At 43.2% G+C, this 12,429-nt stretch overlaps 1 protein-coding gene across 1 annotated transcript in view; it reads right to left on the bottom strand.

Moving 5' to 3' along the window:
• kif13a (kinesin family member 13A) overlaps window positions 1-12,429 on the bottom strand; it is a 350,954-nt gene that overhangs the window by 218,925 nt on the left and 119,600 nt on the right. The window contains 2 exon segments of the mRNA XM_038796988.1: window positions 328-388; window positions 3,411-3,423. Coding sequence (XP_038652916.1) covers window positions 328-388; window positions 3,411-3,423 — 74 coding nt within the window.

Here is a 12,429-nt window from a genome sequence, read left to right as displayed (position 1 = left end):
ACAGAGGTTCAAATGAGGGTCCTTGGACTGTCTAAAGATGTCTCATCAGCTTTCACGTCATTTGTTTCTGGGAAGTTATTTTTTATGATTTTTTTTAATAAAGTGCTCGAATTACAAAGCAAATTAATTTACCATTCCAATCAGTTCTTCAGTAAGTAGGTGATATTTCTGAAGACAGGTTCATTATATCAAGTGTTTAAAATAAACGGTAGTCTATCCACTAATTTATCACTACATTTAAGTAATTATCTTATCACAAGATATACGTGTACAAACATATGTGCAACAAATGGTATCAAATGGTTTTACAATTAGTAAAAGGCTCACCTGCATATTTTGCTTTGTTGTTTTCATCCATGGACCAGAAGCAATGGTCAAAAGCAAACACCTAATAAAATAAAATTCAATCATCATTTATGTAATAATTACAGGATATACAAAAGCTTTAAAAGATACTGGTGCACTTTCCCCTCTCTACAAAAAATTATTAAAGGAAATCTTTATTCCACAACAAAAAACAGCACAGAAAAATTAAACTTCTACTTTTGCTCAAATGATATTACAATGCACAAACCTTTCCAAAAATAATTAATTGTATGTGGTTACAAGAAAATCTTAATGCTTCATATACTCTACACACATTTCAGCTGGAGCACACGTACACCTGTGATAGAAAAAATTTCAGGATTTTGTATAAAGAATTACATGTTATGAGCTAGGACTGGAGATGTTTACATGCTTCTTCAGCAATAAATACAATCATTAGATGCAGTAATACACTGAACTGCTCCCAGGATACCCCATAACATTTGATGTATGCCAATGTAATAATAACTTGAAACACATCTTAAGTTTGTTTCTTTGAGGTGGGGGTAGGGGTAAAGGAAATTTGCATTACCAAGTTATAGCAGAAGATAAATTCCTCAGATTCAACAGCCTGTGGGCTATTCTAAACTTGTAACAGCCTGAAATGCCTCAAATTGCTTCACAAACTACATTTTAGAAGTACAATAATTTATTTAGACACGAGTGTTAGAGACCCTGTGCAAACAATTTCCCATTAGAAGGCAAATAACCAAATTAATCAATATTATTTATTGAATTCAAATTTGCCATGGTAAGATTTGAACTCCAGTCCCCAGAACATTTCCTTCGGTTTCTGGACTAGTCCAGTGACAATACCACTACACCGCTGCCTCCCCTCATGAATCAATATATTTGACATATATGATGGAAGAATCAGTCGTAACATTTCTTGCTTTTGCATCTAATAGAACCAGTGGATCTTTAATATCCAACTTGAATAAGCAGATAACTTATTGAGCATATTGGCTCAGCCAAAGACTTTCAATGGAAATGTCACAGCATGACAAGGGCTACTACTGACTTAAGCGGGAAATCTTCAACATTCTCCCTGGCAGCAATTCAAATGAATGAGTCAGAAAAAAATGACTGTTTTAACATTCTTAACGCAAAACAGACATAGCTGTGTAGTCTCCCCACCAAAGATCAACTACTTTTAAGGTTGCAATTATCTGCAAAATATGCAACCGAAGGCAACGCTAGACGTGAAAACATTCCCACCCCATGATAGAAAGGGGAACTTTGTTTACTGCATTCTCATCAACAATATAATGAATCATCAACTAGCGTTTAGATCTGAGTGAGCAAATGCAGCACCATGGTCAGAGAGAGAGAGAGAGAGAGAGATGGAAAGGAGAGAACGGAAAAAAGGATTAACATACACACACATGGAAAAATAAAGAATGGACACACCATACAACACACACAGGGAGACCCAAGCCACTGGAATTCAGGTATTTTAGAACTAACCTACACCAGGCAAATTTAAGACCCTAAAACTTACTACAGCACAGGCTTCACAATTCAATTGATGTTAACATAATCCATATAGGAAGATTGAATTATTATAGATTAAAGGAAACATCAATTGAGCTATTTAATGCACAGAAGGGGGCATTCAGCCCATCAAGCCGATACCCGTTCTCTAAAGGGCAATTCAATCGGTCCCATCCCCTTGTTCTACTTACATAACCCCAGAAGTGTATTTGTCTTAAGTGCCCATTCAGTTTCCTTCCAAAATCATTGATTGTTTCTGCTTCCACAATCTCATAGGCAGAGAGTCCCAGATCATTGCCACTAACTGCACAGAACAGGTTTTGCTCACATCCCCGTATTTCTTACGCAAAACCTTAAACATGTTCCCTAACCCTTTTACTTTGAGCTAATGGGAACAACTTTTCTCTGTCTCCCTTATCGAAGCCAGCATAATCCTTATGCCTCTAACAAATCTCCCCCACAATCTCCTTTGTTCCAAAGAGACTAACCCAGTTTCTCCAACCTAATCTTGAAGCTAAAATTCTTCATCCTTGGAACCATCCTGGTAAATCTAATAAGCACCCTCTCAAGGACCCTCACATCCTTCCTAAATTGTGGCAAGCAAAACTGGATGCAACACCATAACTATTGCCTAACCAGAGTTTTACAAAGGTTCAGCATAATTTTACTGCTTCTATTTCTAAAGTCAACGATCCCACTTCCTCTCTAGCTACACCCTCAATATGTCCTGCCGCCTTCAAAAGATCCCCAAGTCCTTCTGTTGGCTTTAGACCTGTGCTGATAAGCCTATATTTGTTCTCCCTATCCCCCTTCCACCAAAAATGCATCACCTCATACTTTTCTATATTAAATTCCACCTGCCTCTTTTAAGACCATAGGCTATCGGAGCAGAATTAGGCCATTTGGCCCATCGAGCCTGCCCTGCCATTCGATCATGGCTGATATATTCCTCATCCCAATCCCTTTTCTGTCCATTCTGCTAGCCTGCCTTCGTCCTGTTGCAGTTCGCTGTCATCATTCTCATTGTTTGCCACACTTTTGCGTTTGTTAGTCCAGATAATTTTTAAAAATTTATTCTATAATCCAATATCCATTTATACACAACAACAAAATACAGTGGACCCCAAGCTGACCTTTGGGAAACACCACTATCCACCTTCCTTGAGTTTGAAAAACAAACATTTTCCACTGTTCGCTGTTTCCTCTCCTTAAGCCAAATTTCTTTTATCCAAGCTGACACTGACCCTTCTATTCCATAAACCTCAATTTTCTAGTCTTATTTTTCCTTTCAGATTGCTTTACCCCTCATGTACCAATTTAATAAGTATGCTTGCAGATGAGCTTTCAATCACTGTGGCACCTGAAGCACCAAGCTAAAAATGTTGCAGAAATGCAAATCACTGCCTTCTAGCCATTCACCAGACTGGAGGCTAGAATGATATTAACTGTACATTAGGTTTAAAATGTAACACAGAAGCTCCTCTGCCGCTGGTGAACAATTTTGCATTCTTTAAAATAAACACAATAAGTGATGAAGTTAGCATACATACCTTGGGCCCTTTCCTTAAAATGCAAGGTCAGTCCATCAGAGCAAAATGGAGTGATGAGAAGGATGTGCGATCCACCACAGAGTCACCAGCAAGGTTTTTTTTTGGGGGGAACAAAAAGAAAATGAAAACAATATTAATTTTCTGAGTGACTATCAAACTTAGACTCCCTTGAGATCTGAATGCTTATTTTTAATTTCCGGCGGCTGCCATCTTCCATACAAGTGCGAAGCATCATTTTAACCATTGTGCTGGACTTTATAGTGCATTAAGGAGTTCATTTTGACACTTGTAATTTTCCAATTCGTGAAATATTTCTACAGCCCTCAAGAGGGTAACAATGGGGCTAAATGTATTTTGTGAAATATCAGTCAAACATAGAAACATAGAAAATAGAAGTGGGAGGAGGCCATTCGGCCCATCGAGTCTGCTCCGCCATTCATTATGACCATGGCTGATCATCAAATCAATTCCTGATCCCACCTTTCCCCATATCCCTTGATCTCTTTAGCCCCAAGAGCTATATCTAATTCATTCTTGAAATTACACAACTTAGAAGAAGTTGGCCTCAACTTCTTTCTGTGGTAATGAATTCCACAGATTCACCACTCTCTGGGTGAAAAAATTTCTCCTCACCTCAGTCCTAAAAGGTTTATCCCTTATCCTCAAACTATGACCGATAGTTCTGGACTCACCCACCATCGGGAACATTATTTCTGAATCTATCCTGTCAAATCCTGTTAGAATTTTGTCCGTTTCTATGAGATCCCCTCTCATTCGTCTAAACTCCAATGAATATAATCTTAACTGACTTAGCCTTTCTTCATATGACAGTCCTGCCATCCCAGGTATCAGACTGGTAAACCTTTGCTGCACTCCCTCCAGAGCAAGAACATCCTTCCTCAAATGAGGACACCAAAACTGCACACACAGCCAAAAAACAGTTTTCACCACTTAAGAGTCCAGCAGATAGTCTTGCACAAGGCAATTAGAATAGAATAGAATCACTACAGTGCAGAAGGAGGTTATTTGACCCTCTGAAAGTGAACCCTACCTAGGCCCACAACCCTGCATTATCCCCTTAACCCCACCTAACTTGCACATCCTTGAACACTAAGGGACAATTTAGAATTCCCAATTCACCTAACCTGCACATCTTTGGACCGTGGGAGGAAGTCGGAGCACCCTGCACAGTTACCCAAGGCCGGAATTGAACCCGGGTCCCTGATGCTGTGATGCAGCAGTGCTAACCATGGTGCACCATGATCATATGAGGAAATTCCACATTCCATTCCATGGACAGTGGTTTTGCTAAAACCAACTATATATACACACATATACATAATTTATATATAAAAGTAGGTAAAAGCTACCAATTCATATCAGTGAAGCTATCTCCAAATTCACCTGGACTTAGACTATTCGATTATTCAATTTTTAAAATCGGTACCAGAATGGTCTCATTCTTCAAACACGAGAGCATTCCAATACCTGAACAAAAAATGCTTCTTGATGTTAAGATTCCATTTTCAACACCACAATTCAAGTAACTTGTTGAAAATTACTCTGTTCCACTGTACATTCTTCACAATGTGCAAGTTCTGTAGGTATTTATTAAACCACTATTATAAAACCACAAGGGAAAAATTTCACCGCTAAAAAATCTGACCAAGTAGTTCTGACCACTAAAGCAAATCAGTAGCTAAAATAGGTGAAAACTGGTTCCAAAGACCACACTGATCAAAGCCTGTAAAACTAGCAAACCACGATTCTGAAATCAGCTCAATTTCTGTCCTCACTTGACTCCACATGAACCATGCAACACTTCTCCTCAAATCAAAGTTCTAATTGTGGAAAAAAGGCTGCAACAGCCGCTGAAATTTCACCTACAATTCTTCCTCATTTAAAGCTGACTTTATTCCAAATCACCATTTCAGCAATCAACCCTGATTTGATTTAGGGCAGCACGGTGGCCTAGTGGTTAGCACAGCTGCCTCACGGCGCTGAGGTCCCAGGTTCGATCCCGGCTCTGGGTCACTGTCCGTGTGGAGTTTGCACATTCTCCCCGTATCTGCGTGGGTTTCGCCCCCACAACCCAAAAATGTGCAGGGTAGGTGGATTGGCCACACTAAATTGACCCTTAATTGGAAAAAAATAATTGGGTAATCTAAATTTATTTTTTTAAAACCCTGATTTTATTTAACAGATTTTATTTTAAAGAAATTCCCGATGAAACTGCCACAAATTAGTCCATATTAACAGAGCGTGCCCGAGCTGTGGAAAAACCTTTTCCTCACATTGACATTTCTTGATAAGGCTCTGGATGTGTTCAAGAACAAAATGGTTACTCAAAACTACATGCTCTCAGACGCAAGGTACAAGGAGCAAAAAGGCGTTTATCGTATTCATAGGGCAAGGTATCAGAAAGAAAATGCATTATTGGTTAAAGACTTAACATAGCTGGCCAAAGGCACTGTAAATCAAGTGCTATCAATCAAGTATACTTAGTGGAGTGGGATTTGATTTCATCACCATCTGGCCACTACCTAGGGTTAAATATGACTGTTTGTAGCCTTCTCAGCCAACTGGCCTAGAGTTTAAATTTGAACCCCACTGTCACAAGGTCGTACATACTTTTATAACCTGGTTTACCTCTGGCTTCATCCATGGCTACCAATTTATCTTTCAATCACCCCAATGCTTTCGTGGCTAGCCTGGCCATTAACCACTTCATCCAAATCCTGGGCGGGATTCTCCAGCGTTTTGCCGGCGCCTGGGGGGTTTCCTGACAGTGAGAGGCTGCCCCACAATGGGAAACCCCATTGACTGGCTGGCGTAACGGATAATCCAGTCGGCGGGCCAGGGCAGAAAAGTGGCGTGGCGGGGCGGAGAATCCAGCCCCCCCATCTTGCACCAAGCCACATTTGCCCATTACACCCATCTTCATTGATGTAAAAGGTAAGGTAAAGTCGTCATAGTCCCAGATGACCCTAGGCTGCTTTCCTCTTTGAGGAGGAGAGCTGACTGGTGGCGATTTAACCTGAGGATCACCACACCTCAGGCGAGGGGCAAGATTGCGAAGGCGAGGCCTTCATGAATATCCATGATGTACACTGGCTCTCGTCATATGTTTAAGAACTTTTATGGGCTTTCTCCTTCCTAATTTTATGACCTTCAGTCACACCTCCTGCAAACTTTCTATTTTTCTTGTGCATTTCCCAACTTTTCCCCAATATTGGCAGACATCCCTTAAACCACCTCAGTACCTCTGTCTGAAATTCCTTCAATACCTTTTCTCCTACTTCTCCTTTTAAGACCCTTCTTAAAACACATTTTTTGGCCATTTTTCTTCCTCCATCTCTTTCATTCTCTCCTCCTTTGGCTGAGCATCAATTTTATCTAATGCTCCCATGAAATGCCTTGGAACATTTTTCACTTTTAAACTCACTACCAGCTGATGTTGACTAAACACGGTGGTGGAAAATTGTCATTACATGCATCATGCGGAAACTATTTCCTTCTACTATGCTCCGAATGGAACAATCTTAATGGGGTTACAGGGACAGAGAGATCTGGGTAGATGAATTTAGACAATTTTTTGAAAGGAACAGAACATGTTTTGGAGAGAATATACAGTATAGTAAGTGGCTACTCCACCTAACCAATCCATGCCTAGATTTATACTCAAGGCTTCGCTCCTCCTTCATCATCTAATTATTAACATAAATGCTCAGTTGGCTAGACAGCTGGTTCATAATGCAGAGCAAGGCCAGCAGCGCAAGTTCAACTCCCATACTGGCTGAGGTTATTCATGAAGGCCCTACCTTCTCAACCTTGACCCTCGCCTGGGGTATGGTGATCCTCAGGTTAAATCGGGGCGCGGTCGTCTATTTTGGACACCGGCAGCCATATTCTTTCAACAGATTCTGCTCTGCTGAGTGAGGCGAAGACGAAATGGGAGAATGAATAGGGTCTCATTCTTAATGGTGAGGTGTGGAGTGAGGCCGTCCAGAGTCAACCCCACGTCTTTGTGTGCTCGACTGAGCTTGATTCAGTTCAAGGTTTTGCGCAGGACGCACCTGACCAGAGCTCGGATGCGCGGATTCTTCTCTGGCCTTGAGGATAAGTGCGAGTGCTGCTCTCGGGGGCCGGCTAACCATAAGCATTTGTTCTGGCCCTGTCCCAAGTTGATAAGCTTTTGGGCCTCTTTCTTTACGGTAGCACAGTCGGTAGCACTGTTACTTCACAGCGCCCAGGTCACTGTCGCTGCAGAATCTGCACGGGTTTCCTCCAGGTGCTTCGGTTTCCTCCCACAAGTCCCGAAAGTCATGTTTGTTACGTAATTTGGACATTCTGAATTCTCCCTCAGTGTACCCGAACCAGCGTCAGAATGTGACGACTAGTTGATTTTCACAGTAACGTCATTGCAGTGTCACTGTAAGCCTACTTGTGACACTAATAAAGATTAATATTATTATTTAACTCCATGTCGGAGATACTCCGGGTAGATCTGGATCCGTGTCTGCTGGTGGACTTTTTGGGATGTTGGATTTGCGGTGCTTCAGCCTGGGATGAAGGCAAACGTCCTCGCCTTTGCCTCGGTGATAGTCTGTCGGCAAACTCTCATTTGGTGGAGGTCTTGTACTCTGCCTTGTGTCTTGGTAACTTTTTCTAAATTCGTACCATTCTCTTGCAATGACCAGAGAATTCAGGCCAACGTGTAACGTTTTTTTCCTAAATTCTCCATCTGCATTTTTGGCGGGGTGGGTGGGTGGTATATGATACTGTGCAGGATGGTAAATCATAATGACCAGAGAATTCGACCCAACGTGTGTAGGTAACAGTAGTTCTCTGCAGAATTCGCTGGCTAAGAAGGCTGCCAAAAACATGCCTTGGCAAATAGAGGTAGTTATCCTGAACTGATATAAATCGTTAGTTAGGCTAAAGAGTATTGTGTCCAATTCTGGACACTAGATTTTACGAAGGATACCATGGACTTGACTGGGTGCAGAGGAGATTTATTAGAATATTATTAAAGATATTGGGGACTTCATTTACATCGGGAGACTAGAAAACATGAGCTTGTTCTCTTTAACAATGGAGTTGATTAATGGGAGATTTGATAGAGGTATTCACGCTCATGAAGGATTGGGGTTAACTAAATAAGGAGAAACTGTTTCCAGCAGCATTAAGGTCGAAAACAAGAGGACACGGATTTGAAGGTAAAAAAGTCAAAGAACCACAGACAATAGGAAGATTTATTTTTTTAAATGAAGCGAGTATGATTCGGAATCCACCTCCTGAAAAGGTGGTGGAATCTGATTCAATACTTTCCAAAGCGAATTGGACAAATACTTGAATGGAAGCATTTTCCGGGCCACGGGAAAAACCCAAAGGAAATGGAACTAATTGGATAGCCCTTTCAAACAGCAGACAAAGTATGAGGAACTGACTGATCTCCATCTGCACTGTATTATTCTGTCATCTGTCCCCTTCTTTATCATAATTGGATCCGGCCCCCCCAATCAGTTTTTGCCACACCCAACACCAAAACAGTTCAGATCAAAGTCACAAATGACATCCTATGTGACTGTGATAAACTTCCCCTCCTCATCCTTCTCGACCTGCCAGTAGTCTGTGACATGGTTGATCACGCCATACTCCTTCTATGCCTCTCGATTGTCATCCAGCTGGGCGAGACTGCATTTACCTAGTTCCATCGTTGCCCATGCAATAGTAACCAAAGATCACTTACAATGGCTTCTCTTCCTGCTCCCACGCAATTACTGCTGGTGTCCCCCTAAGGATCTCTCCTTTAGCCCCTCCCACTTTTCATTTGCTGCCCTTTGGCGACATCATTTAAATGCACTGCGTTCCGGAATGCTGACGATACCTCACTAGCACAAATTCTTGATTCCTCTGTGGTTGTTACATTATTGGACTGTGTATTAGACATGCAACAGTAATGTAACAGGGGCCTCACGGTAGCATGGTGGTTAGCATCAATGCTTCACAGCTCCAGGGTCCCAGGTTCGATTCCCGGCTGGGTCACTGTCTGTGTGGAGTCTGCACGTCCTCCCAGTGTGTGCGTGGGTTTCCTCCGGGTGCTCCGGTTTCCTCCCACAGTCCAAAGATGTGCGGGTTAGGTGGATTGGCCATGCTAAATTGCCCGTAGTGTAAGGTTAATGGGGGGGATTGTTGGGTTACGGGTATACGGGTTACGTGGGTTTAAGTAGGGTGATCATTGCTCGGCACAACATCGAGGGCCGAAGGGCCTGTTCTGTGCTGTACTGTTCTATGTTCTAGTAGATGAGCAGAAATTTTCTCCAATTAATTATCGGGAAGACTGAAGCCACTGTTTATGCTTCCCACTTCAAACTCTGTTCCCTGGCTACTGACTGTATCCCTCTCCTTGCCAACAGTTACAGATTAAGCCAATCTGCTTGCAACCTTGGTATCACATTTGATTCTGAGATGAGCTTCCGACCTCATACTCGTGTCATCATTAAGACAGTGGGTGCGATTCAACGGCCGTGTTGCGCCCGGCTTGGACCGGGCGCGCCGGTTAAATAGCAGGAGGCGCCAAAATCGGGATGCACACTAGACACTAAACGGTTCGCGGTCTAACCAGCCCACTCCCGGTGGTAGGCTCCAGATCCTGCCAAAACATGGCGAGACACCAATTGACACCAATTAAGACAAATCTCCATCTGATTAGCAAGATGCAAGTCCAATCCAACTGCCTCCCACAGACGCTGTTTAGCACTGGTCCACAACGTAATGGCACCTGGGAGGGTCTCCCAGGTCATTGGAGACCCCTGCGTGGTTAGGGGCAGGTGGCACCCTTGCTCTCCATCTGGCACCTGGGCACAGCCAGCCTGGCACTGCCAAGCTGCCCAGGTGGCACTGGCAGCAGCTCCAGGGTGCCCAGGAGGCACTGCCACGGGCCAGTGCCCGAGGAGGGGCCATGCCAATAAAAGGGGGAACTGGGGGTGGGGGTGAAGGGCTGGTATGATGGGGCCTCCTAAAGGTTGGGGGGGTGTGAAGGGTGGGGGTCCTGAAAAGGGGAGGGTGCCAATAGGTGCGGGTAGTGAGGCCTGAAACAGGGGACTCTCAGTGACCCCATAGTGGGGTGTCTTCACTTTTGGGGCGGGGTTAATGTCCATGTTTGTGTGGGAGGGACCCTCAAGTTCACTCCGTGATCGGGACACCCTTTCAAAATGGCGGCCCAATCTCCGAGGAGACGGTATCACTGGCGTGTCCAGCTCCCCACTGCTGGAAAAAAATTCTACGAGTGTGCTAGACCCGGGAGAAACTCCCCAAAATTTCACCAAAAGAGCCGGCGGGAAACACCCCACCAAACCCACCCAAAATGACATTTATAGACATTTTTCCATTAGATTGCACCCGGTCTTTTTCCACCTCTGTAACATCACCCAACTTTGGCCTTGTCTCAGCTCACCCATTGCTGAAACACTCATTCATGCTTTCAGCATCCCTAGAATCGAATATTCCAACATAGCCCTGACACGTCTCCCACATTTTACCCTTTGTAAACCGGTGATCGTTGAAAAACTTAGCTGCCCGTGTCTTAAGACACACTCAGCCGCGTTTCCCTATCATCACTGTGCTCGCTGATGTACACTGGTTCCTGGTCAAGTAACACCTTGATTTTTAAATTCTTCTTCTGGTTTTCAATGGGCTTGTCCCTTTCCCATCTCTGTAATCGCTTCCAACCTCTGTACATTCCTGATTTTAGTCACTCCACCACCGGTGGCTGTGCCTTCACTTCTATAAGTCCCAAGCTCTGGAATTCCTTCTCTACATCGCTCTGTATCTTTACCTCACTTTCTTCCTATAAGACAGTGTTCTTTAAACTTTTTTTCCAGGGACCCATTTTTACCAACCGGCCAATCTTTGGGACCCAACCCAGCCGACCTTCGCGACCCACGCCGGCCGACCTGCGTGACCCACCATTTTCTCTTATCGTGTTTGCCGCTGACAAAAATGGAGGAAATGGTTTTGGGTCCCACTGGCCCTCATACACGCTGCTCCAACGGAACCTGTTGGATGAAGGAGAAGCCTTCCGGTGTCGGAAAGTATGGAGTCTCCATCTGTCTAAAGTTCTACATTTTTTTTCCTGTACAATTTTATCAAATAAAACCTCACCCGAACTTATTAAAGAAAATAAAAAAGAAAATGAGTAAAATAAATGAAAAAATGAATAAAACACCCCCCGAACTTGTAAAATAAATAAAGTGAATAAAATAAATGAAACACCCCCCCCCCCCACCCCCGAACTTGTAAAAAAAATTAAATGAATAAGATAAATGAAAAAATTAAAATTAAATGAATAAAATAAATTAATAAATGAATAAAAACCGACGACAGAACATGTAAAACTAAAAGCTGCAACAGTTTAAAAAAATAGCGGCCGTACTGCGCATGCGTGCCCGATAAGCCGGCCGCTGCGCGGGAATTTGCGCGATCGGGAACGCCGCTGACAACGGCTCCGCAACCCTCCCAAGACCCGCCCGTGACCTACCCGCGGGTCGCCCCTGACTTTGAAGAACACTGCTTTAAGACGTTCCTTAAAACCTACCTCTTTGACCAAGCTTTTACTTATTAATCCAACAGCTCATGCCATACTTTGTTTTACAATGCTCCTGTTAAACGCCTTAGGATGTTTAAAATTGAAGGTGCTACGGTGTGATATAGATACAGGTTGCTGTTATTGTTGGTGATGAACAATGTAGCCCCCCCCCCCCCCCCCCTCCCTCCCTCCCTCCCTCCCTGGGAACCACACCTCCCTAATCCACACCCATCCATCTATCTCAAGAGTCATAAAGAGTTCGAATACAAGGGTGAGAATTTTAAATCTATGGTTTTGGATTGGATTGGATTTGTTTATTGTCACGTGTACCGAGGTACAGTGAAAAGTACTTTTCTGCAAGCAGCTCAACAGATCATTCAGTACATGGGAGGAAAAGGGAATTAAACAAAACTCAAGAAAATACATAAT

This window comes from Scyliorhinus canicula, chromosome 5, assembly GCF_902713615.1.
Source record: "Scyliorhinus canicula chromosome 5, sScyCan1.1, whole genome shotgun sequence".
Classification (NCBI taxonomy): Eukaryota; Metazoa; Chordata; class Chondrichthyes; order Carcharhiniformes; family Scyliorhinidae; genus Scyliorhinus; species Scyliorhinus canicula.
Note: the sequence above shows the minus strand (reverse complement) of the source record. Positions and strands in the feature narration are given on the sequence as shown.